Source organism: Stomoxys calcitrans, chromosome 3 (genome assembly GCF_963082655.1).
Source record: "Stomoxys calcitrans chromosome 3, idStoCalc2.1, whole genome shotgun sequence".
In the NCBI taxonomy this organism is placed as follows: domain Eukaryota; kingdom Metazoa; phylum Arthropoda; class Insecta; order Diptera; family Muscidae; genus Stomoxys; species Stomoxys calcitrans.
The window spans coordinates 1,918,489-1,946,397 of record NC_081554.1 but is presented as its reverse complement, the minus strand read 5'-3'; the positions used below and the strand labels follow the sequence as shown (position 1 = coordinate 1,946,397).

At 38.4% G+C, this 27,909-nt stretch overlaps 1 protein-coding gene across 2 annotated transcripts in view; it reads right to left on the bottom strand.

Moving 5' to 3' along the window:
* LOC106081260 (protein O-mannosyl-transferase TMTC2) overlaps window positions 1–27,909 on the bottom strand; it is a 209,406-nt gene that overhangs the window by 30,862 nt on the left and 150,635 nt on the right. For both annotated transcript variants that reach the window (XR_009397521.1, XM_059364451.1), the window contains exon 4: window positions 18,999–19,085. Coding sequence is in view for 1 of the 2 variants with exons in the window: in XM_059364451.1 (XP_059220434.1) it covers window positions 18,999–19,084 (86 nt within the window). In the remaining variant the exon portion in view is untranslated. The remainder of the gene's footprint in view (window positions 1–18,998; window positions 19,086–27,909) is intronic.

Genomic DNA, 27,909 nt, shown 5'->3' with positions numbered 1-27,909 from the left:
AAGATAGATAGACACCCCAGGTAACTATGTTGCTGTGGAGTGTAGGTGGAATGAATGGGTCACCCTAGCCACCATAATGTCTTTGGGAAAATTTGTTCAAAACTGGTAAAGCTGTTTTAACGTCGGCCAAGAGGGCCACAATATGTATGCGGGTTTTTACTCCGCACTATGGGATGATTTTGGAAAATTATGACTAAGCCACATGTTGTTTATAAAAGCCAATCGAGACAAGATGAAACAAAAATTAAGCTAGAAAGCCGGGCGGAGTCGACTATATAATACACTCACAGGTAACTTCGGAGGTATTCATGAAAATCGAGCGGCATCTTTATATGGAGACTTTATCCAAATCTGAACCGATTACAATGGATTTTGATTGATGTGTTCAGATAGTTAACAACCCATTTCATTACAAAATTCTTCTTCTTTAAATTTAAGAAAAACGATCTAATAATTGAAAATTAAAATATAAAGAATCTATACCCAAATATGAATCAATTCGGATAAAATTTGACAAAATACTTCCGTTGGATAACAGAATAATCCGCGCCATATTTCATGCAGAACAGTTAAAAATTTCAGCAACTGAGGCCTTATTAATCTAATCTGAATTTGATGAAACAAAACAATTCATGTAAAATTTCGATTACATGAATTTGAAATTTGTTATTACAAAGGCCATATAAGTAAAGCACTATTTAAGTGTATATCTGAACTGATTTTAATGCAATGTAAAAATGTTCAGATCGGCAGCAAGTAATCTGAAAAAAACTGAAGTTACTACGAACTTATAAGTGCAAATCGGGTTATACATATACGTGAGAGCTATATCTGAACGAAACCGTTTTTTTCCAAAATCAATAGCGTTCGTCCCTAGCCCAAAAAAGGACATGTAGGATATTTCGTGACAATTGAACTGCAAACACAAACTGTACCTTGTTAAAAAAAGAAACAAGTAAAAAGGCATTAAACCCCCTTTCGTCATAATATGGTGAAAAATGCACTATCCGGTGAAAAAGAGCATTACTTATGCTCTCATAGCAGCTGTATCCAAATATGGTCTAATTTGGACCAAATTCGGCACGGACATTAAGTGGTCTAATTAATACAAGTCACTAATCAATTTTAGTTCAATATTGGTCTTTCTGACTGCTATATCCAAATATAGACCCATCTGAACCATATAGGACACAGATGTCGAAAAGTCACTGTGTCAAATTTCGGTGAAATCGGATAATTAATTCGCCATTTATGGGGCCAACACCTTAAATCAACAAATCGGTCCATATGACAGCTATATCTAAATCTGGACCGATCAGAGCCATCTTCCAGAAGGATATCGAGGCGCCTAACACACCTCAATGTCCTAAATTTCAGTGAAATTGCACAAAAATTGCGCCTTTTATGGGCCCAAGACCTAAAGACGAGAGATCGGAATGAATATATATGGCAGCTATATCCAAACCTAACACAACTCACTGTCTCAAATTTCAGCAAAATCGAATAATAAATATGGCTTTTATGGGCCTAAGACCTTAAGTCGGCATGTCGGTCTGTATTGGGGCTATATAAAGATATAGTCCGATATAGCCCAACTTCAAACTTTATTTGCCTTTGAAAAAAAAAAAAAGAATCTCCACCATAGGATGGGGGTATACTAATTTCGTCATTCTATTTGTAACACTTCGAAATATACTTCTAGGACCCCATAAAGTATAAATATTCTTCATCGTCATGTCATTTTAAGTCGATCTATCCACGTCCGTCCGTCTGTCCGTCTGTCTGTCTGTCGAAAGCATTCAAACTTTCGAAGGAGTAAAGTAGGTCGGTTGGGATTGTAAATAGGCCAAATCGGTTAATGTTTTGATGTAGCTGCCATATAAATCGATCTTGGTTCTCGACTTCTTGAGCCTCTAGAGGGCTCAGAGGGACCGTAGTGTTTTGATATCACTTACAACAACTGTGCTAAGTATAATTCAAATCGGTTCATAACCTGGTATAGCTGCCATATATAGAACGATCTTGGGTCTTGGCTCTTGAGCCGCTGGATGGCGCAATCCTCATTCGATTTGGCTGAAATTTTGCATGAGGTGTTTTCTTATGACTTTCAATGACTGTGCTAGGTATGGCGTAAATCGGTACATAACCTGATATTGCAACGTCTTCTACCATGACCTTCAACATACGTGTTCAGTGTGGTCTGAATCGATCTTTAACTTGGTACAGTTCCCTAATAAACCGATCACCCGATTTTGCTTCTTGAGCACCTACAAGGCGCAATCTTATCCCAATAAACTGAAATATTACACAATGACATCTACAATGTTCAGCTTTCAATTCATTTATGGTCCGAATTGGACAATATCTTGATATAGCTCCAATAGAATAACATTTCTTATTCATTATTCTTTGATTGCATAGAAAGTGATACTGCATAAAGAACTCGACAAATGCGATCCATGGTGGAGGGTAAATAAGATTCGGCCTGGCCGATCTTAGCACGCTCGTGAAAATATTCAGCAGATTCTTTTGCGCTGATTCTTTTTTTGACCATAGGCTTTAAGTATAAAGTTGGGCTACATCTTGTTATAGCACCCATAAAGACCAATAACCCGATTTAAGGTGTAAGTTTAATAGAAGCCGCATTTATAACCCGATTTCGGTGAAATTTTTAGCACAGCGATTTTTCTTAGGCCCCTCGACATCGATATCTACTATGGTTAGGGTCGAACAATATCTTGATATAGCTCGCATATATAGACCGATCTCCCGATTTAAGGTTTATGGCACATAGTATCAGCACTTAATGCCCGATTTTGGCGCAGTGAGCTATGTTGGACTTTTCGCCGCCTGTGGAAATATAGCACAGATCGGACCATATTGGGCTATAGCTACCATCATAAGAGTAGAAAGGTCTCTGTGGGGTAGGCTTAGCACTCTCCAGAAAAGTTTTAGCCCCCCAGAACTTCAACAATTCCAATGTTATTTATTAATATTTGCCAATTTTAATGCTGTTCAAAGGGCTTAAGCACCTCCAAGAAATTGGGATGGCTACCATATATACCGATCTACCGATTTTTTGTCTTTTAGGTCTTAAATTCCGTATTTATTACGCGATTTGTTGAAATTTACTACGGTGAGTTTTACTAGGATGTGTAGGTGCATCCTTCCAGATTATGGTGCTGATATTTGGATATGGCTGTCATATACACCGATCTCCCGATCAACTAAATGCTTCTGCTGATCATTTCAAAACATTTCTATTATTTTAGCGTCGTGGAGATTTGAACTCTTGCCGGCCGGGGTATTTATAATTCCAGTAGCGTATAGTAACAACTAACTCAACAAAAGAATTTGTTGAAAATCCACCAAATTTCAAAGACAATTTTAGGAACAATGATTGAAATGAGTTTTAGGCCTAAGAATAAGCCGACTCAGTACAAAAATTAATCATTATTTTTGGAGAGATGCTGACAATCTGAATTGAGCCAATAGGCTTCATACCTAGGCCTCATCTGCGCCTATAAAAACAAAAGAACATGGCCTTATCGAATTTGGAAGTGATTCGGTGTCGATGGGTTTGTTGATCGGTTTTATTAATTCAGCTTTTGGGTATAACAAATAAATGTTCTTCACTGTACTGCAATCATAAGACGCAAATATTGTTGTACTGGATACTAATAAAGAAATACCTGAATTATCGCAATTCCAATAGGCTTTGGCTCTTTGTCTTATAACTAAATTGAGCCAAACTTCAAGCAAAAATATATAGAATTCCCGATTCTGAGTCGATTGGTACTCTCTCTCCATTTGAGTAGAGAAGTACCACAAGGGTTGTTTAATAATGGCTCTTCTTGAATTTCCTTCAAGTTGCATAATGTTTTCATAATTTGGTGCTTTTTTAGCAACCAATGTTCTTTAAATTGAATCGTTTAGTAAATTAAAACATATTTTTAGTCGCCTTTTTCTGGGTTTCCAAATCCCCCATAGTGCGATGCTGTATTTCGCTGCAACAGTTTACTTACTTGATTAATTGTCGATTTGCTCTAAAGTTACTTTTGCCGCATGTACGAATCCAGTTCATTGTATCTATCTTAGTCTTCCCCCCCCCCCCCCCCCCTCGCTTCGCCTCCAACTGCCACGTTGGTGGTCCTTTGAGAAAAGTTCAGAGAAAACGATGATGGCAGGGAAATGTGATGCTGTAGGACGCCATAATACCATTGCGTAACTTGACTGGCTGGCTATATGCTTTGGCTTTAAGTAAAGCACCTGGCGCCAATACAACACTTACACTAACACACACACACACACTCTCAACACCACCACGTATCGGGTTTCCTTTTCCTGTGTCATAAAGCTCACGTTACTAATTAAATGGGCTATGCTGGGCAGTGATGGCTGCCGCACAGTCACATTTCGTGGCCGCTTTGAATTGAGCTAAAGTTGCCACTTGCTATTTTGCCTCTCGCATCAACGCACCGCATCGCCAAGGATACCGGTGTTGGCTTTGTACTTTCTCTTTTAGCTGCTGCTGTTGCCCCTATCGTTTTTGGTTGTTGCTGTTGCGAACAGGAAATTTTGTAGTAGTTTATTTTAAATGGACAACTTTATGCCTTATTAATTTTGAAATATTGAATAATGGTATGTCATAATGAGAAATTTATGGGCAAACGATGGCGGGGGTCCTTGGGGGAGACACGGTGCTACTACTCCTCTTGTTCCGCTCGTTGCGCTCGTTCTGATTAATGAAGGAAGTACAGGTGAGTCGTGGTCTATGGAAGACGGCTGTGGTTTATTAACTTACATCCAATAAAGTTTCAATTTAATGGGAGTTTGTTTCAAGCCATCGCTCCTTTTGCTGCAAAATAAGTGCTGTTATGACTTTTCACCTGGGAGAAATTTAAAAGCGGCTGTTTTGTTCGATTTGTTTGGCAATCAAAGTTGGCAACAGCAGTGAAAGTTTAATATGTGGCAGATGTTGGCCCCAGACGACGGAATTGTTCATTAAAAGGGCAGAGGTGTTTGTGTTTGATGGATGTTTACGAGCACGTTAGAAAATCGCGCTGCTTGTTGTGAGTAGACCACATTGCGGTGCAAAATATTTAAAGTCCTTCGCTCTCTTCCATCATAGTTTCCAGGGAGAACAAAAGAACGAACACCAAGTTATTGAACTTTACCAAAATTGAGGCTTTTTATAGGTCGTAGAAATTTACATTCGCTATAGTTGTGGCTTTATTGAATCAATTAGGTGAGGAAAAACATACAACAACTTATGGAAACAAGTAAAAGTAATTATGAGGAAAAGCAATTGAATCGGTATAGCTTTGGCTGATAAAAAAACCCTCCAATATCTTAAAAAGAATATATTACGGACAGTGCGTTTGGTTTACATTTACATTTTGCCAATAGAAGCAAAGTTTGGTTTTGCCTTGAAAGAATGCTCATCGTGGCATGGAGCGATGGGGATCACACCCACTAGGGCACTGGAGACTATTCTAGATATCCGACCCATTAACATACAGATTAATTGTAAGGCAGCCACTGCGACTATGAGACTCAAGGCGATGGGAGAATGGATTGAGGATGGGAGCAGCACATACCATCGCGGTATAATCGAGGCGACAATAGGAAACCTGGAAGGAAGGGAAGAGGTTTCCGATCAGATACCTGAGATGAACCTTGAAGTCGAGTGCGAGGCACTACCGCCATCGGCACAGTCTTGGATTGACGGAACCCTAGCATTGCCATCTGGAAGATCATATTACACGGATGCATCAAAGCTAGAGGACAGAGTGGGCCTGGGTGTTTACATTGAGAACCCAGGGACTGAGATCTGTTTTAGACTGCCTGACCATAATACGCTCCTGCAGGCGTGTAAAGTACGTGTAAAAATACGTGAAAAATACGTGTAAAATTTCAGCCAAATCGGACCAAACCGCTTCCAGGGGCTCTATATAGTAAATCGGGAGATGGGTTTATATGGGAGGATTGTCGTTATAGATCGATTTGGGCAAAACTTGGCAGGATAGTAGGATAGCTATTGCGCTTCTAGAGGCTCAAGGAGTCAAAACCGGGAACCACTTTGTATGGAAGTTTTATCCAAAGCTGATCCGAAATAGATATAACCCGTATACAATCTATAATGATTTCCACATTTCAAAGTGATCATAAATATACATACTTTACATGTTCTCAAATTCATATTTCGAGGTATTACAAATGGAATTACTAAATAAGTACACCCCCGATCCCATGGAGGTGGATATAAACATTGTATGGCATATACATTGGACAGACAGACATGGTCATTGTTATAGTGAAAGAAATTTTAATTAAATTTCTCTAACAATACATTAATAATGTCATTATTTCTAAAGGCAATATTTTAACGTTACTTCCTCGAAAATACATTTCTATGAAATTTTCTCAAAGGACGAAATTGTAATGGAGTTTAACAGCGAATAACATTTCAAAGAAAAACACACACAGAGGAACAAATATTGTTGGAACTTACTCTAACACAAGCTTTCGGAAAAGTTATCAAAGGCATTTCTATTAAGTCAAATTTGTCTGTATGAGTTTTTTCGTACCCACCACCATAGGGATATATTCATTAAGTGTACATATTTCTTATCGTAAAAATTCATAAAATCGTAAAAATCATTAAATTCAAAGACAGCTTAACAGTGTCCGTGTGTCCGTTAATTGTAATAAAGCCACAGTCTTTCAAATTAAGATATTGTATTAAAATTTCCCAAATAAAAATTCCCAAAATATCCCAAAAAAAAATTTGGTATCCAAGTTTCCGATGGGGTACCTAGGGGGGACGCCCCACCCCAAAACCTTCCAAACATATATTTAGACCAATCACGACTCAAATGAAATGTATTTGGGATAAGAAAACGTATCTGATATCCAAATGTCAGATCAAGTGTTAGGGGGACCATCCCAACCCCCAAAACACCCCTAAATCGGACATATTCACCGACCATTGCAATATGGGACTCAAATGAAGGGTATTTGCGAGTAGGATACGAATCTTATATCCAAATGTGGGACCACAGGACTTATTTGCTGACCATGGAATTATGGGGCTTTAATAAAAGGTATTTGAGTGTAGAATTTGAATCTGATATCCAAATATGGGACCAAGTGTTTGGGGGTCGCCTCTCCCCAAAAAGATTCCCGAAGGGTACAAATTTACGACCATACTCTTTGGGAGTAAAGCACGAATCACTTCCCCCACAACACCACCCAAGGAGGATGTTTTTGCTGACTATTGCAATAGGAGGGTTTTTAGAATAGAACACGAATCTGATATATATTAAAGGTATGTGGGAGAAGACCACGTATCTGATATCAACATTAGGTGCCAACTGTCTAGCGGACGTCCCACCACCATAAGAAGTTTCAGAAAAATCAGATTGGAATTACGACCTCTAGAGGCCCTAGAAGTAAAATCGGGAGATCGGTTTAAATGGGAGATAAATCCGGTTGTAGACTGATTCGAAGAGTATTTGGTACACCTATTAAATGTCATTGAAGACGTCATAGTAAAAAATTTCGGCCAAATCGGATAAGAATTACGACTTCTAGAGGCTCAGGAGATAAAATCTGGAGATCAGTTTATATGGGAGCTACATCAGTTTATAGACCGATTCAGAACATATTTGGCACGTTCGTTAGAGATCATAGATACAGTGGCTGTGCCAAATTTCGGCAAAATCGAATTAGAATTACGCCCTCTAGAGGTTAAAGACTTAAAATCGGGAGATCGGTTTATATGGGAGCTATATCAGGTTATAGACCGATTAAGACTATGTTTGGCACATTTGTTAGAGGTCATGGATCAGTGACTGTGCCAAATTTCGGCAAAATCGAATAAGAATTACGCCCTCTAGAGGCTCAGGGCGTAAAATCGGGAGGTATGTTTATATGGGAGCTATATCAGGGTTTAGGCCGGCTTGAACCATACTTGACCTGTAAGTTTGAGGTCATTTGAGAAGTCATTGTGCAAAATTTCAAATTGGACAGGAATTGCGCCCTCTGGAGGCTCAAGAATTAAAATCTGGAGATCGGTTTATATGGGAGCTATAGCTGGGTTAGGTTGAAAAGAGGGTGCAGATATTAATCCGCCCCATGCCACTATGAACAAGCACCATAGCTAAATATGGACCGATATTGCCAATTAACAATCCCAGTCGACCTACACTTATTGCAAGTATTTGTGCAAATTTCAAGCGCCTAGTTTTTTTCCTTCGAAAGTTAGCGTGCTTTCCACAGACAGACAGACAGGCGGACGGACATGGCTATATATATGTACTTTATGGGGTCTTAGATCAGTATTTCGAGGTGTTACAAACGGAATAGCGAAGTTAGTATACCCCATCCTATGGTGGAGGGTATATAAATAATCATGCTAATCATTATGACAATGTGAAGTTTCGTGTTGATATCTTCATCCGTTCAACATTTTTAGAATTGTTTCAAAGATGTGCACCGGTCCATTCTTAAAGAAGACCGTGGAAGAAACTTTATCTCCAACGTCAGTGGTATAAAATTAAACCTTACCAAGGGACCATTTGAACTGGAACCGTGAACAACATATATAAGGATATATTATTAAAAAGTGAATGACCAATCTATCGATTCCAATAAAATTGTTGAATAAACGTACGATGGAAATTTGAGTGTTTTATTAGATCTTTAAGCCAACTACGCCTAAAAAATTGCTCTTTATATAACAACGTTAAGTTTTAATCTTGAAAAATATATTAATATTTTTCGACAATCCTCCACTTGGTCCCTTCCGCTCACGAATCCTATCCTGTCTGAAATTCCAATAATTCAAATTCTCTGGCTGTTGTTGTACCACGCGGCGAGCGATGGGGGCTATTTGTAGTAGGATATCGTTAGCAGTTGTCGTGCCTGTTAGATTTATGGACTTCCTACTGCTCTCCGTGGGAGTAAATGCCGCTAACACACACACACACACTCACAGGCAGACACAAACAAGCACACACACCCACTAAGGCGGCTAATTCAAATCAATAGCTATAGTGCTATTGTCCTTAAATGCCTTCTTGCCTTCCGTTCCCTCAATGTAGAGCAAAGCCAAGTAAAGGCAAAGAAAAAGTTTCCTGGAACATAGACTTATCTTTTTCTCATTATTTTATGAACATTGTTTGGCATTGTGCTCGCTCTATGCATTAAGGCAACTCAATTTCCATTGGCTTTGTTGCCGTTGTTGTGACTATGCCACAGCCCGAGTCATTGCCTTTGTAGTTGTCTGTCAGTCGTTGTACTGTAGTTGTTGCTGTTTGTGTCATTGACGATGCCATTGTTATTGGTGTGTGTTTCGCTTAATTTCGGTTATGCGGCTTAAACGTGTATCGAGTCTTGCCCCCTCTGACTAGGCCACAATAAGCAGCGTATGCGTCAGGCCCATTTCCCTTTACCAGCCCAATCATCATCACCATTTTCATTATTTTCTGATGCGATGCTATGCGATGTCATCATCGTAAACACAATTACGACAATGATCATCGTCAGTGTCAGCCCCAGCGCCAGCTTCTGCTTTAGCCTGTGTGCTTGTAATGATGATGCTGATGATGCTGTGGTCTATGTGGTGTTTTGTATTATTGTTCCTGAAAGTCTTTAACCGAACTTTTATAGTCTTCCTTCGAACACGAAGCTTCCGTTCTCTCTTCTTATTTCCTCCTTGTAGCTGAGCAAGTGAAGGTGCATATGCGTGTGTGTGTGTGTGTTTGAGTGTTATCATTAACACCACCACCATCACCATCACCGCCACTACGAAAAGCAACACTGAATTTACCCGTTTCGTTTGTTCGTTAACTTATTCATCCATTCATTCATTCATTCATTTGCCCATTTCGAGTTCGAGTATGTGTATGTAAGTGTGGGTGTGTGCGTGCCAGTTCCTCGCGTCCTCATCCATGTGCTTGTGAGTGATTTTGTGCTTTTGGAAGCATAGCAATGCAAAGTAAACTGCCGCAATCAGAGGAGATTGTGTGTGCCCGTCTTACGCTCTGTATCTGTCGGTTAGGGAGATGAAGTGCGTCATTATCATCAACACCGCCATCATTATTCTCATCATCGTCTTTGCCATGGTGGCCGTGCCCCAACTGCAGAGGAAACGTGTGCGGCAACAACAAGTGTTATTCTTGGCCGTTTTTAGTCCTTGCTGCCGGTGTTGCTTTCTGTATTGCACAGTAGAACAGGATTCTGCATACTCGAATCACATTGGATATAAAGGCAAATAAAAACACCTTTTATACTGCATGTACACTAAGAAATAATCTCTAATATTCTCACATATGTATGGATGATTTGAGCCAAAAAAACACTTCATATGGCGTCATTCATTTACATGCTCAGAATTTCGGCCTAATCATCTAAAATCGGGTACAGCTTGGAAAGGTTTCTAATGTGACTCAAAAGCGAAACCATGTAAAAATTTGGATTTTATGAGTTCTAGAAGTTCTAATGTGAGATCTATGTTTATGGCAGTTTTAAATAGATAAATAAGACAGCATGTGTATTTTTTGATATCAACAAGAGAAATCCAGAGGGTATCCAATATGACAGCTACATCCAATTATAGTCCAATAAGAACTACCATCGGCTGGGATGTCAAATGTTCTAATGCAACTCACTGTCATATCGGATAAGAAATTATATGAAATTATATTATATGGAAACTATATCATAATCCCGTACGATTTGTCTCGTCTTAGTCGACATAAACGACTGTGTCAAATTTCAGCTCAATAGCTGCGTACCTTTCACCATAGGATGTGGGTATACTTACTTCCTCATTACGTTTATAATGCATCGAAATATTGGTCTTAGACTCCATAAAGTATATACAATCTTGATCGCCATGCTATTATAAGTCTATATAGCCATGTCCGCCTGTCTGTCGAAAGCACGCGAAATTTCGAAGGAGTAAGGCCATGTGCTTGAAATTTTCCACAATTAATTCCTATTGGTGAAGGTTGCTTGGGATTGTAAAATGGCCATATCAATTTTTATTTCGTTAAAGTACCCTTATAAACCAATATACCGATTTTACTTCTTGAGGCTCTAGAGAGTACAATTCTGAGACAATCTGAATGAATCACAATGAATTCTACTTTGGTCCCCAACATGTAAATCAAGTATGGCCCGAATCGTTCCATAACAAGATATAGCTCCAATAGCATAGCAATTCGTACCCATTATCCCTTGTTTGCCTCTAAAGAGATATCGGTCGAAGAGTTTGGTAAGCTTTTACCGGTTAAAGTTTGTAGAATGATTACAACGGACGGACAGACACTTGATTTTGAGCGTCATGACGAGCAAGAATTTTTATACCTTCCATCGTAGGACTAGTATACAATTAGTATACCCCCATACTTGTTTCGTCATTCTGTTTGTAATTCATCGAAATATTCGTCTAAGACCCCATATATATATTGATCGTCATGACATTTTAAGTCGATCTAGCCATGTCCGTCTGTCTGTCTGTCCGTCCGTCTGTCTGTCCGTCCGTCTGGCTGTCGAAAGCACGCTAACTTTCGAAGGAGTAAAGCCATTCGCTTGAAATTTTCCACAAATACTTCTTATTAGTGTAGGTCGGTTGAGATTGTTAATGGGCCATATCGGTCCATGTTTTGATATAGCTGCCATATAAACTGGCATCTTGCCACCAGAGGACGCAATTGTTATCCGATTTGGCTGAAATTTTGCTTGATTATGATTTACAACAACTGTGCTAAATATGGTTTAAATCGGTCCATAACGTGATATAGCTGCCATATATAACACCCAAAACATTGGGGCTTATATCATTTTGTATTTGGGTGTTATTTCCAAAAATAGTCGGTTTATTTCATTATTTTGATTTGGGGTCTATTTCATTTATGTTGGATATTATTTCATTAGGGGATATTTCATTTTCTATATAGAAAAATTATCTATATAGAAAAACTATCCGATATGGCCTATATTTTGCATGGTTGGGGAAAGGGCCAAAAGAAGTCTTTGTTTTAAATTTTAGGGAAATTGGATAGAAAATTAGCATTTTGTTGCATCGGAAAACAGGTCAATATGGGATAAAATGTGCACCTACATATATGTTCCTAAGTCGTCAATAATAATAAAAAAATATCTGTGCAAAGTTTCATTCGCCTACGTTAACTCCATCTATTTATGGCCTACCTCACTATCAACTCACAACACTATGCAACGTCCGCACTGGTAGCAAGGCGCTCTTCTTTTTGTAACAGTTATTCCTGAGAATTTTTTTTTTTTTTTGCTTTTTCATTGTCGCCCAAGTACTGTGCCTGTGACGATGTGCTGTCCTTAGTGTTGGTATGCCATCTCCTATGTAAACGTAAGTCATATGTCGACATTGAATGTGAGCATGTTGATCATTATTATCTTTCCGTCTCGTGTTGCCGAGAAGTAGTAGTAGATGAAGAATAAATAGCAGAGGAATAAGACAAACATGCACGTATGTACGTTTATGCGAAAGGTGGTAAGCAAAAACAACAACAATAGCGCAACAATAACAACAATACCACGAAGGTGTTTATGTACATCGTTTGTTGTCCCATTGAGCCCCCCCCCCCCCCACTCCTTCTTTCAACCACTCGCATGTTCCGTGTGTCTGTTGGTATGAACTGTTGTGTTGTCGCATGGAGTTGGTCTAACGTCACGTTGTGTGACAATTTAGCTTGACTTTAGCAACGATGATGCCACCATCACCGATACCATCACCAGCAGCAGCCTCCTCCATGTGTTTCTCTCTTACTCTCCCACCATCTGTTTGTGCACAAAGTGTTTGCCCTCTCACAGAAGTATCGCACATTTACAGTGGCTTTACTAAATGTTCGTACATAAATACGCACTCACACACATCAGGCGGCGTAAGTAAAAAAAAAGAGAAACATGTGGCAGCAATAGCAAAAGTAGGCGGGCGACCTCATAACCATTACTTCCGCCGTCACTTGGTGCTCGGGGGAATACTCGAATTTGCCTGTGATACATATTTGCATGAGAAATTTAGCGCGCTGTTATGAAATCAATACACGTACACCAGCCACACCCGCGCCTGTGGAGAAGTGAAGCTGAGCGGCGCGGGACGTAGGGCTCAACTCGTGTTGGCCAAGCCAAGCCAACACCACAGCCAAATGGAGGCCCCTGAGGCCACTGTGGATGAATGGTTTTCGGAACAGACAATGAATGACGAAGCGAGTGTAAATATTCATGCACATTTGCGCACATACACCCACGTACTTGCACCCTCTCCATTCATTCACACATACATACAAAAGCAAAAAAAAAAAAAAACAAAAAAACCAACACTAAAGACAACAGCATGTACATGAATTAAATGCTCTGTGTGACTGTCTGCCTGCCTATTTGGCAGTCGATCTGCATTCTTCCTTCATTTGGTCTATCTGTCTGTCTGTCCGTTAGGCTAAAGTGAAGTCTATTTTGTTTTGCTGATTTCAATTTTCTGCGTTTAAAGGCACAAATTCCAAAGCGCTCATCTACTCCCCGATACGCCTTGCTGTCCTGTTGAGGGTGGATTTTTTTCTTTATACAAAAACAGGCCTCTAACGTTTGTCGGAGTTTGAGTGAGGACTTCGACAAAACTGACATGAAACAAATAATGAGTATGCATAGACTACGTGAAGGCCTCTTGCAGAGCCTCCTCCTTTCGAATTTAAGTCAAAACAAAAATGTACCACTTTTTTAAGGCTCTGCTCTGCCATACTCGAATGGAAAATGAAGTGTGGCAAGTGGAAATATAAGTAACTACAAATAATGTAAAAGCTAGTACCACCACCATCATCATCAGCTGAATGGAATGTTGGTATTGAAGCCTGGCACCATTCACTGGGAGACACAGTTAAAAAAAAGAAGGAGATGAAACCATTACGTTAAACACTTTCGGTTTTACTTAAACGCCTCTTTGTAGCTCCATAAAGTGTTTTGCCATTTCTGGTCTATGCAATAAATGGGAAATTTGTGTTAATATCACACCAAAAGCTTTTCTTGGTTGTTTCTGTTCTTGCCTTTCGAGCGCCTTTAAGTGTTGAAATATTTGAGGTTTTCTACAAAATGTTCTTTGCCTCGGTGTAGGTAATAAAAGAGCATGAAAAAGAAAAAACGGAAAAATTAACCATTAGTTTAAACAGGCAGTTGCCGATTTTAGTGGCATCTTTTAAGTGTCGGCCTTGTATGAATCAATTAGATTTTATGTCGAATGTTTTATTTTTTATGGCGGTTTTTCTTCTTCTTTCTCTCTTTTATTAGTACCGAATTTTACTACCAAATAAATTTATCAACTGAAAGGAGATGTCAAAACCAGTCATTGTTTTTTCACACTTCACATTAAACGAAAGTTTCTCTATTGGGGCTAATACGATGCTTGCAAGTTTTATGGCAAAACCACTTTTAAATTTGTTTTGTGGAGCATTTTAAAGAAATGATTTTCAGTTTTCCACGAAAGGAGACCCACTTTATATTTATTTTCATTTCCTGATCAGCAACAATTGAAATAAAGAAACTTGGTAAATTATTTCCACTGAGCTGAATGGATACATTTTTGATTCTGCTACAAAAGTAAGAGCGTGCTAAGTTCGGCCGGTCCGAATCTTATATACCCCCCACCATGGATAGAATTTGTCGAGTTCTTTGTGCGGTATATATTTTAAGGAAAAAAAAAGAATAATGAATACACAACTCACTGTCCCAAATTTCAGTGTAATCGTATAATAAATGAGGACCTAAGATCTAAAATCGGTCTATATAGGGACTATATCAAGATATAGCCCACTTCGAACTTAGCATGCCTATGGACAAAAAAAGAATCTGTGCAAAGTTTCAGCTCAATATCTGTATTTTTAAAGACTGTAGTGTGATGTCAACAGACAGACTGACGAACAGTCGGATGGGCGGGCGAACAGTCGGACAGGCGGTTGGACATGGCCGGATCGCGTTAAATTTTTTTTTTATTATTTTAAGTTTTATTGAAAGTCTGGCTTAAATATTGTACTAAGATGTTAAAATGTCGATGTTGACTTGTAGATCGTCAAGTTTAATGTTTATACCCACCACCGGATGATTGGGGTATATTCATTTTGTCATTCCGTTTGCAACACATAGGAATATCAATTACCGACCCTATAAGGTATATATATATTCTTGATCAACGTACAAATTTAAGACAATCTGGACAAGCCCGTCCGTCTGTTAGTTGAAATCAAGCTACAGTCTTTAAAAATAGAGATATTGAGCTTAAAATTTGCACAGATTCTTTGTTTATTCATAAGCAGGTTAAGTTCGAAGATGGGCTATATCGGATTGTATCTTCGTATAGCCCTCATATAGACCGATCGCCCGATTTAGGGTCTTAGGCCCATAAAAGCCATATTTATTACCCGATTTTGCTGAAATTTGGCACTGTGAGTTGTGTTAGGCCCTTCGACATCCTTCCTCAATTTGGCCGATTTCTCGATTTAAGGTTTTGGGCCCGAAATTTGGGACAGTAAGTTAAGTTAATCCCCTTGACATACTTCTAAAATATGGTAGAGATCGGTCCAAATTTGGACCGATATAGACCGATTTCTCGGTTTTAGGTTTTGGGGCCATAAAAGGCGCATTTATTGTCCGATGTCGGTGAAATTTGGGATAGTGTGTTGTGTTAAGCCGCTTGGCTTCCTTCTTTAATTTGGCCAAGATTTGAATTTAGCTGCCATATAGACCGATCTCTCGATTTAAGGTTTTTGGCCCATAAAATGCCCATTTAATATCTGATGTCACCGAAATTTGGGACAGTGAGTTGACCTAAGCTCCTCGATATGCTTCTGTAATATGGCACAGATCGGTCTAGATTTGGATATAGCTGCCATGTAGACTGATATCTCGATTTAAAGTCTTGGCCCCATAAAAGGGGCATTTATAATCGGATTTCACTGAAATTTGACACAGTGACTTATGTTAGGTTTTTGGACATCAGTGTCGTATATGGTTCAGCTCGGTTTATTTTTATTATACGGTTTATTTTTATTATTAGTATTTGGTCCAAATCGGAACATATTTCGATATAACTGCTAAGAGACATTCAATTTTCACCGTATTTTGATGAAAGGTAGTTTACATATATATCCGACGTGGTGGGTATTAACAGTTAGGCCCGGCCGAACTTAACGCCCTTTTACTTGTTTAATTTATCGTAGCTCTTAGTTACATCAATTATATATTGGGTTGCCCAAAAAGTAATTGCGAATTTTTTAAAAGAAAGTAAATGCATTTTTGATAAAACTTAGAATGAACTTTAATCAAATATACTTTTTTACACCTTTTTTCTAAAGCAAGCTATAAGTAACAGCTGATAACTGACAGAAGAAAGAATGCAATTACAGAGTTACAAGCTGTGAAAAAATTTGTCAACGGATTTGAAAAATCCGCAATTACTTTTTGGGCAACCCAATATAAAAATTTAAAGACTCTCTTGTTTTAAGGCTTTTCTGTTTGCTATACCCTCTTCCATAGGATGGGATTACACTAGCATCCTCATTCTATTTGTAGCACATTGAAATATTGGTCTAAACCCCTATAAAATATATATATTCTTTATCGTCATAAAATTTTAAACCGATATCCGTCTGGGTTAAGTATTGTACTATGATGTTTTCTATAATATTCAAAAGATGTGCCAAGTATGGTCCGAATCGGTTCAAAACCTGATATAGCTCGATATTTTACTTCTTCCCTAGAATGCGTAATTCTTAACCGATTTGGCTGAAATTTTGAAAAGTGGCTTTTTCTATGGCCTCTTACATCCATGTCAATCATGGCCAAAACCGGTCTAAGCCCTGACATAGCTGCCATATAAATCGATCTCCCGATTATATTTCTTGAGCCTCTAGAAGGCACAGTCACGATTTTTTTGACATTTAACACTTTTGCCAAAATATAGTCTAAATCGTCAAAAATTTGTTATAGCTCCCATATAAACCGATCTCCAGCTGTCGTTTCTTGACACCCTAGAGAGCGTAATTCTTAACCGATTTGGTTGAAATATTACACAATGGCACGCATATTCTAAAAGAAATGTTTCTGCTCAAATATTATCTCAAAAATTGACTACATTTTGAATTGAGCGAATACTTTAAAAAATCACAAAATAATTCAGCTCTCAACTTCAAAAGTTTTCGCATAAACATAAATCCAGAGCAAATGGTCAACGGAAATTGTTGCTTGCCTCGAGACTTCAAGACCTTCCACACTTGGAGTTACATGAAATATAATTTTTAAATCACTTTGGTGCAATGACCATTCAACATACAACCGTCTTCTAGTCGTTACCTCCCACGATTCGTCTGCCATCTTTTACCCCAGAGGTAGAGAGAGAGAGAGAGGCGACTGCCGCGGTTTGATAGTTGTAGTAGTAGTTGCTGCTGTTGGTTGCTGTTTCACCTCAATAAAATCGAGATAACTTGAATTTCATTTGTAAAAGTACAAGTTGTTGCAAACAAATTTACTATAAATGTCCACTCCCACCTCATGCTGGCGATGCTTCATTTGAATTGTTTGCCAGTAGGGGTATTCACTTAGACGGAAGATAAGAAAAACCTTCCTGGTTTGGACACGTGGAACCTTGTCTGCTTCACTTTGAATTACATAAACTTATTGTGTGAATCAGCATTACAGAAGTTTAGAAATATGATATCTCTAATTATTTAATGAGTTATGCTAGCATATGGCGTTGCAGACCAAAAATGTATGGCACAAATACTAAAACCTTTGAAATCTCAAGAAATATTGTGGGCATATTGTGAATAGTTTTATATAGTTTAGTTTCAGTTTATATCAAAGATGTTAAGTACATTGGGCATGCCAAATATGGTTTTATGCCGTAATTCTTACAATTTTTAACAGAGGGTCTCGTATGCCATTTTTCTCTTATTGAAGTAAATCAGCTATGTACACCGAAGAAAATGATTTTGTGGTTAGAGGTTTTTTTTTTTTTTTCATTAACATAACTTTATGGAGCCATCTCTGATCAAGGCTACGGCTACATCATTGTTCTTTTTAGGATTCTATTCTCAAATATTGTAATATCTTCTTTAATTGTCTTTGCCACAGAACCAATTCATTTCGTGCCAGAAAGAGTTCAACATATAACTAATTCGGTTAAAGAGTAGCGAAGGCAGCAGGAGGCGATGGGTTACCTGCTGATAACATTTTCTCAATAGATAAGCATTGAATAAAATCACTTTGGGTTTACCTATTGGAAACCAAATCCAAGAGCACTGCAGTGGTAAAATTTTTGTCTGTAATTGCTTGTTTTCAACAATTAGTGATAGTGTTGTTGCAACTGTCCCCATTTCATATCGTTTTGCAACACATCGAGCTGCTTATTTGAATACCCCTATTTCTCTGTCTGCCCTTAGTGTAAACGTTTTGCGAAAAAGTTTCAGTTTTCCATTTGGGTTTACGAGTACATTGTTATTTGCAAGCCATGTTTATGTTCATACCCAAATTTACTGCAGCTTGGTCATTGAGGAGCAACATTGTTTTCCTTCGACAATGGCTAAGGGACGAACGACCACTGGCAACGAACACAACAATGGTTTTGGCGGGCGTGAAGGTGTGTGAGGCGGTGGTAGGATGTGTGCGTGTTTTTGGCCAACATGTTTCGAGGGGTTTACGTTGGTCTAGATTTATGTGTGTTTGCGTATTTTGTCGAAACAATAATAAACATTGTTTGCCATTGCCTTCCCACCACCACCCCATAGACTGGTATAAATCATTTTCCAAAACTGTCATAGCATAACTCCTAAGATTTCGCCCGTAGTCCCGTTGGTGGAGCACGTCTACTATATTGGTTCAATGGAGGGGTTATGCGGGAGGGACTGTTCCATCTCATTTAAACCTGGTTACAAAAAACCTGGTTTATGAGTTTCTGTTTAACTTACCTGTCGTCGTATACAAATCCAGAGTTTAATGTGTTCAGGTATAAAACGAATGCCAGAGCACAACAGCCCAAACTAGTGTAGTCCATTCTGGAAGGAAGAGCAAAAGGGAGAATGTTATTAGGTTTGTTATTATTATCTTGCTTGTTGTTCGTGGTTCTTTGTGGATGTTTCCACAAATTGAATAATTCCTAGTTCATTAAAGAGATAGCTTTTAAAAGCCTGCAACATTAAATGTTCCTCCAATATGTGACTATTCCCCTGGGCTAGATCATAACAGGCAGAGTTAAATATTGACCAAGCGAACTAAGTTTAGATACCAATAAATGAACTTAATTTAGGTTAGATTGTGCGGCGCAAGAAGTTGCCTCAAGTAAATATGTGTTACTGAAAATTTAAGCATATGTTGTAGAGTTAGGAGATAGTTTTTTGTGTATTTCAAAGATGTCATTGGAAAAATGGATGTGATACGGATGAAAATGAGGTTTTTATTGTAGTTCGCAATTGCAACACGAAATTTATCGCCATACTCTGATGTGCGTGCACTTTGCACAGATGCCTATGATCAAGGGAGGCCACCGTAGTGCAGAGGTTTGCATGTCCGCCTATGACGCTGAACGCCTGGGTTCGAATCCTGGCGAGACCATCAGATAAAATTTTTCAGCAGTGGTTTTTCCCTGTAGGAGGCCCCTTATCATTGAGCCTAAACTTGAATCGGACTGCACTCATTGATATGTGAGAAGTTTGCCCCTGTTCCTTAGTGGAAAGTTCACGGGCAATTTTGTCTATGATCAAGGCGGCGCACACTGGGATAGCATCAAAAAAATTGGAAAATAATCTGCCGTTTGAGAACGGGCAGAGAATGATTTCAGCTGTGGTTATAAAGAGATTATGTGAAAAATTTCAGGGCCCAAGTTGATTCGGGCATTTGTTGGCAGTCCGCTAAGGACAGCGTCATTTAGAAAATTTGTTCGGGCTGCAAAATCTACATTTATGTTCCGATTATCGAATTTTTTCCCTAATTTTTATAGCCCTATAAAGTATATATATTCTTGATCAGCATAAGTTAGGTTAAGCCCCTTGACATACTTCTGCAATATGCCACAGATCGGTCCAGATTTGGATATAGCTTCCATATAGACCGATCTCTTGGTTCTAGGTTTTGGGGCCAAAAAAGCGCATTTAATATCCGATGTCACAGAAATTTGAGACAGTGAGTTGTGTTAGGCTCTTCGACGTCCTGCATCAACTTGCCCAGATCGGTCTAGATTTAAATATAGCTGCCATATAGACCGATCACTCGATTTAAGGTCTTGGACCCATAAAGGGCGCATTTATTGTCCGATTTATCCGAAATTTAGGACAGTGCGTTGTGTTAGGCTCTTCGATATTTTTCTGCAACTTGGCCCAAATCGGTTCAGATTTGGATATAGCTGCCATATAGACCGATATCTCGATTTAAAGTCTTGGCCCCAAAAAAGGCGCATTTATAATCAGATTTCACTAAAATTTGACACATTGACTTATGTTAGGCTTTTCGACATCCGTGTCGAATATGGTTCAGATCGGTTTATTTTTGGATATAGCTACTAAAAGACCAATATTTTGTTATACACAATTGAACAATGACTTGTACTTATTAGTATTTGGTCCAAATCGGAACCTATTTCGATATAACTGCTATGGGGCATAAGGTATGCAATTTTCACCGGATTTTGATGAATGGTAGTTTATATATATATACCCGAGGTAGTATATATATATATATATATATTGTATGTAGGTGTCGCGCTCAGTTTGACTTCGTTGAAAAAGACTAGCCATCATGTGGATTCGAGTAAGTATTGAACATTAGATACATTTTGCAGTGTCTTCTACCAAACCAAATCAAAACGTGGCTTATTGCCGTGTTTGAAAACCGACGCGTATTCATCAATCAACCCGGGTAAAATTTGTAAGGCAATTAAAAGTAATTTGAATATATTTAAACATTAAGGTGGGACAACATTTAGTATTATTTTTATACCCACCACCACCATAGCATGGGTAGTATTTAAATCTAATCATTCCGTTTGGGAAATTGATTTGCGATCCAATAAATTATGTACATGTATTTTTAATCGCCTTGAAATTCTAAGTCGATCTAGTCATGTCTCTTCGTCTGTGGAAATCACGGTCAAAATAGCGGTCGAATACATTATTGAAGCCCTTGGACTTCTAGAAACCTTATATGTTGTCCGATTGAGATGAAATATTGCACAAATTGTTCTATGAATCGCTCTATAACCTGACATAGCTCCAATATAAATCGATCTTCCGATTTGACTTTTTGAGCCCCTAGAATCCGCTGAAACGTAGTGTTTTGATGCGTCTTCCAACAATCGCGCTTAGTATGGTCTGAATCGGTCTATAACCTGATATACCTCCCATATAAACCGATAATCCGATATGACATTTTCAGCCCCTAGGAGCCGCGGTAATTATCTAATTGCGCCTCAATTTTGCGCGTAGCGTTTCGTTACGACTTCCAGAAGCCATCCATGCAACAATGGTCTAAATCGGTTCATAATTTCAATCATAGTCTGATTTGGTAAAAATTTTGTTTGTTATCAGAATCATTGGTGATGGGTTCCAAGATTCGGAGCTAAGCACTCTTTTACTTGATATTCCCTACACCACTACTGTGGTGTTTGCTTGTAACACCCAAAGGAAATAGAGATAGAACCATTGTATTATGTCTTTGGAAGACGCACTTTTTTCGGCTTAGAGTCGAAGCCTATTGAATTTGGAAGAAATCGGTTTAGATTTGGATGTGGCTCCCATACATTTATTCATCCGATTTGGACAAACATGGCAATATTTTGGTCATTTGTTAATCGAATCTCACGAAATGTGGCAAAACAATCCCCTTATGATTCATGGCAATGCTGTCGAATTTCGTAGGAATCGGTTCATATCAAGATATCGCTCCCATATACATAGATAGAGCGATTTTTTAGCTATTATCTGTTTGGCGGCACTGGTTTAAACAGCTCACGCACGTTTCGTGTTTTGTTTCGCTGTCAAACATCGTCAGTTTGGCCAATAATTTAACCATGAATAGTCTTACAAACGAACAATGCTTGTTATTTATTGAATTTTATTATCAAAATGCGTGCTCTGTTAAGAAAGTTCACATTTTTGGCTCATGGGTACGGTAATTAGCAGAATTGTCAATTTTGAAATGAAGATCCGCCACAAGTATTGTAAGAGCTACCAATGCATTCAGAAAAGTCGCAGTTTGGTTCGGTTTATGAACTCGTGGCATCATTGGACCGTACTTCTTCAAAGACGATGTGATTCGTAACATAACTGTGAATGTTGAGCGCTATGGTGAGATGATGTACAACTTTGTTTTTCCAAGAATACCAGAGCTTGATTTGCATGAAATGTTGTTTCAATAAGACGGAGCCACACGCCACACAGCTCGCGTAACAATGGACTTATTTAGAGGAGAGTTCGGTGAATTTCACGAAGGTGAATTTCACCAGTGCAGAGCCATAAGCGAAACCTTCGTGGCTAATTTCGTAAGAAACGGATAAAAAATCTCCAAAATATTCCAGTATTACTTATTGTATGGGAGCGATATCTAAATCTGAAACAATTTCGATGAAAATCCGTATGTGCTACATATTATAAATTCGCTTCAAAATGCCCTTGAAGTGATGATCGAGCCATACATTTATATGGGTGCTATATCTTAATCTGAACCGAATTCAAACAACATTGGTGCTCAAAGTAAAATTCATAAAATAAGAAATTGTGCAAAATTTTGAGAGTATATATTCAGAAATACGTTGACAAGGGCAATAAAAGCAAAAACGTGGGGTACATTGTAAAGGGCGAAAAAATATCACATAAAATCTCTGCAGATTTAGAGATATGTGCCTCCCGATTTTCACTTTTGGGGCCTTTGCAAACGAATTTATCATCGAGTTGTCTCAAAATCGCAACGATTTCCTCCATGACTCCTGCAAAATGCACGTATTTGAGTCTCAATATTACATTTAAAATGTAAGCAGTTTTAGTTTTGTCACTTAACCAGCATATGTAATGTGGCATAGGATATCAAAATATTGGCTTTGTTCGACCATAGCCCATCTTTGCTTGTTTCGTTGTACACTTTTAAGCACATACAGAATGTATTGCAGGATTTCGATTGGTCAACTATTAAAATATTTCATGGCTCATTAAATTTTCAGAGATGTAATTTGATAGACACGAAAAGAAAATATTTTCCATTTTAACATATTTCAGTGATATATATTTGGAAGGAGGGCCTACACTTTGAATGTTACCATGGGGTTGCCGAGAAACCCTTGTCGTTTGGTATCTTTGCCGGTGTCCGCAAGTTTGAAGAGCAATGCGCAAAATTATCGATGGCTGTTGCTTGTCAATTACAAGCGTTGACACTTTACTAATTACAACAATTAACTTATTTTTAAATCTGGTTAAATATTTATGGAAAATTGTAAATTAAACCCTGCTGTCAGAGCGAAAGATCCTATGTCATTTTCCATGCTTTTGGGGGAAGATGATGGTGACGACGATGATGCTGGGTCAGGGCGGAGACAGCTTCATCACAATGCTCAGCTTCTCAAGCGACATTGTACTTTGAATGCTTCCAATTCCAAAGCAATAATTTATGTGTGCTCTGGCAAAGGGGCTTTGAACTATGAACATTTTGCTGGGTTTCGTTTACTATGAAACATTGTCAAGGAAATAAATGAACATCGACGAGGATTCCTTTGACATGTCATCTTATGTTTGCATAACATTTTCCATGAAAATGTGAATATTTTCTTCTGCGATTTTTCAATATTGCCTTTCTTGAGTGGGAAGTACGAAAGACAAGTATTGAAACATTCTTATTATTGCCTGTGTGGAATAGTAGGAAGGCTCTCAAAGACGTTAGCCAGGAAATATTTCATGTATTTGCTTATGCTTTAAGTACAGCAATAAAGCCTCTTGCCCTTGCTGTTGTATTCTCGAGTGCTCTCCGCTGTTATTGCTTTGCTCGTTGGGGGTCGACAATGCTTGGAACGAGTTGACACAGATGATTGCATTTTTGCAAAAATTCCTGTTGCCAAAATAAACAAAATTCCTTGCAAGAAAATTTCATCAGATAACTTTGATTGCTTTAAAGTTCATGCCTTTTACATTGGAATTTTGTTGTATGGTTGCGAAAACGATAAATAGATGTTTTGTGGTGTGCACATCACATGAAGAGAATAATATGTGTTCTACAATGCAAATATGCATATTCGGTTGACAATGATGGAATGACAAGAGGATTACTTCGATATTGTTTAAATACCTATAGCAGACACTTCTACATGTTTTCATGTTACTTTTTATACCTTCCACCATAGGATGGGTCATTCTGTTTGTAACTGCTCGAAATATTCGTCTAAGACCCCATAAAGTACATATATTCTTGATCGTCATGACATTGTAAGTCGTCCGTCCGTCTGTCTGTCCGTCCGTCCGTCTGCCTGTCGAAAGCACGCTAACTTTCGAAGAAGTAAAGCTAGCCGCTTGAAATTTTGCACAAATTCTTCTTATTAGTGTAGGTCGGTTGGGATTGTAAATGGGCTATATCGGTCCATAGTTATAACTTTCAACAACTGTGCTAAGAATAGTTCAAATCAATCCACTACCTTATATAGCTGCCATATAAACCGATATGGGATCTTGACTTCTTGAGCCTCTAAAGGGCGCAAGTATTATTCGATTTGGCTGAAATTTTGTACAACGGCTTCTATCATGACCATTAACATACGTGTCGAATATGGAATGAATCGATTTATAGCCTAATACAGCTCCCCTATAAACCGATCTCCCTAAAGTGAGCAATTCTTACTAGGTTTGGCTGAAATTTTACGCAATTACTTCTACTATGATCTCCAATATTCAGTTTAATTATGGTCTATAAATGAGCCATAACTTGATATATTATTTCAATAACATGGCAATTCGTTTCTTTTATTCTTTGTTTCCCTAAAAAGAGTTACAGTGACAAGAGCTCGACAAATGCAATCCATGGTGGAGGGTATATAAGATCCGGCCCGGCCGAACTTAGCGCGCTTTTACTTGTTAAGTTTTGGATGTAGCAAAAATAGTTAAAATAAGTAAAACCAGATCGAACTTTGAACACATTGTTTAAATACTGGCACCAGACACTAAGTCAGATTGGTAGATTGGTTTTTAAGTTTAGACTCCAGCGAAAATAGGTAAAACGAAATTTGATGCACCTTCATGGATACCGAACAATTATAAACTATAGATTCAGCTTCTAGTATAACATATTATTCTTAGTCTCATGTCTAATTGAAAGTGGACTTAATCGGACGGTCCGACTAAGTGTCACGCCTTCACAGCTCTTAAGTCTCTCCTTCGAAAGAACCAATTTTAAAGAAGAGTATTTAGGCTGCCAATAAGCGTATCACGAAATTTTTTTGTATCTTTCATACTTTCAATGCAATATACATTTACAGTACCATTTATTGGCCTCATAAAAGGTTTTTAAAATGTTTAAATTCGTAAAATCTGATACTATTAACAGCTGTAATTATCATTGTGCTTTGGTTCAATTGTTTCGGGGCCATTTTTGATGTGTTCAAGTGGGAGGTCAACCTGGTTTCTTTGGAATAGATGTTGCATCTCATTCAGCCCGTCACCTCTTTTCATGGCCTTCAGCGTTGAGAGCAACTGTTCTACTTCGGGTGAAATCTGTTCGTATCTATTGAGAAGCCATACAGTGTGAGTGCAGTAATGCCTGCACAATGCATGCTGGCATTCCTCTGTGGCTTTGTGTGAAATGTATCTCTGCTTAGTTCCATACACACACACACACACACACATGTCCGGTGTGTGGTGTTGGACGTTTGAGTGACAGCCAGGTTGCCGAGCTGTCCACTTCTGGTTAGTCGGTTTAGAAGCTTTTGTCTGTTGCTCATTAATTTTATCATTATCAACAACAAGATCAAAGCCATGCATAATATTTGTGGCTACAACAGGTAACAAATAGCTCCTGCGGGTTTTCCATTAAATGTACATGGATTTTGTTAAGGTGGAAGGGGGCAGGGGAGATTGCTTTCTCACAAAATGTGGTTCTTGGAACATAAATTTGCGCAGCAATGGTTAGCAATTAATGTGGAAAACATTTTAGGTATCTCTTTGTGCAGGCATATTGCAATACGGTTACTGCTAAAATCAAGCAATTCCGATTTTCAAAAAATTCCTTGAATGCTTAGCTTCGCATCAAATGAGCAACATTTTGGCATACCATCTATAATGTGAAACACTTCTGGTGAGTCTATGATTTGCCAACTACAGGACAAATTTGTCCCATCTCCTTATGGTGTCACATGTCGCCAGCTCGTGCAGTTTTAATTCATACATTTGATTTTGTTGACTTTGATGTAGTATTGACAACTTGTTTAGCGTAGCTTATTAGGATCAGTCGTTATTAGAGAATCTTTTGCTCGAACCTCCATGTTTTAGGAGACATAAATAAACAACTATTGTAAAAAGGCAATAAGTTCGGCCGGGCCGAACTTGGAATACCCACCACCTCGGGTATATATATACAATAAAACCCCTTTCGTCACAGTCCGCAGCAAATTGGATGCACCCAAATGAACGCCTGAGTTCGAATCCTGGCGAGAACAACAAAAAATTTTTTCAGCGGTGGTTTTCCCCTCCTAATGCTGGCAACATTAGTGAGGTACTATGCCATGTAAAACTTCTCTTCAAAGAGGTGTCGCAATGCGGCGCCTTGTTCGGACTCGGCTATAAAAAGGAGGTCCCTTATCATTGAGCTTAAACTTAAATCGGACTGCACTCATTGATATGTGAGAAGTTTGTCCCTGTTCCTTAGTCGAATGTTCATGAGCAAAATTTGCATTTTGCATGCACCCAAATTCGGCATGGGCATTGGGTAGTCCGATCTGAACCATATATATTTCAGATGTCGGAAGGCCTAAAACTACTCACTGTTTTCAAATTTCAGCGAAATCGGATGAAAAATTAAGTTTTTACGGGCATTGGACCCTTTGTCGGAAAAACAGTCTATATAGCAGCCATATCCAAATATGGCCCGATTTGGACCGTTCAAGAACTTAACCAGCGTGCATCAAAAAGACATAACTGTGACAAATTTCAGCTCTATATCTCAATTTTTGAAGCCTGTAGAGTGCTTACAACAGACGGACGGACAGACACACGGACATAGTTAAATCTTTTTGAATTTTACGACGATCCAAAATATATATACTCTGTAGTGTCGGAAATTGATATTTCAATTTAATGAATATACTCCTATCCCACGGTGGGGGGTATAAAAATGCTTAAAGTTCTGTCGTGACGAATCATATACTCTCTATCACACATCGCGTGCGTTCTTTGAGTGATATCTTTATATAGACAGATATCAGAGTAGTGTAATTGGAGTTTGTAGCAGAAGCTCACTTGGAAAATACGCCAGATTATGAGTCGATTTCCACCATACTTGATACAGATATTGGAAAACCAAACAGAACGTCATATGCTAAATTTGAGAGCCAAGGCACACACTACTAAACGGCCTGAAACCATGTTAATAAAATTGCATACACCAACCTTTTAATGACATATGATATTGTCAAAATCATCGTAATACTTGTAAAAGCAATACGTCAGAAACCCTTCATGCTTTGACTTCGAATTTCAGGTATCCAGTAGGTTATCATTTTTTGCTCTTTTATGAGTAATTAATTTTTTACTTCTTCATGCCTATGTTTCTAGGATACGTATGCACGAAATTTATGCAAATGCATAAAGGATTGAAATTAAATTTTGATATACATTTGGGACAAATTGAATGAAAACATTT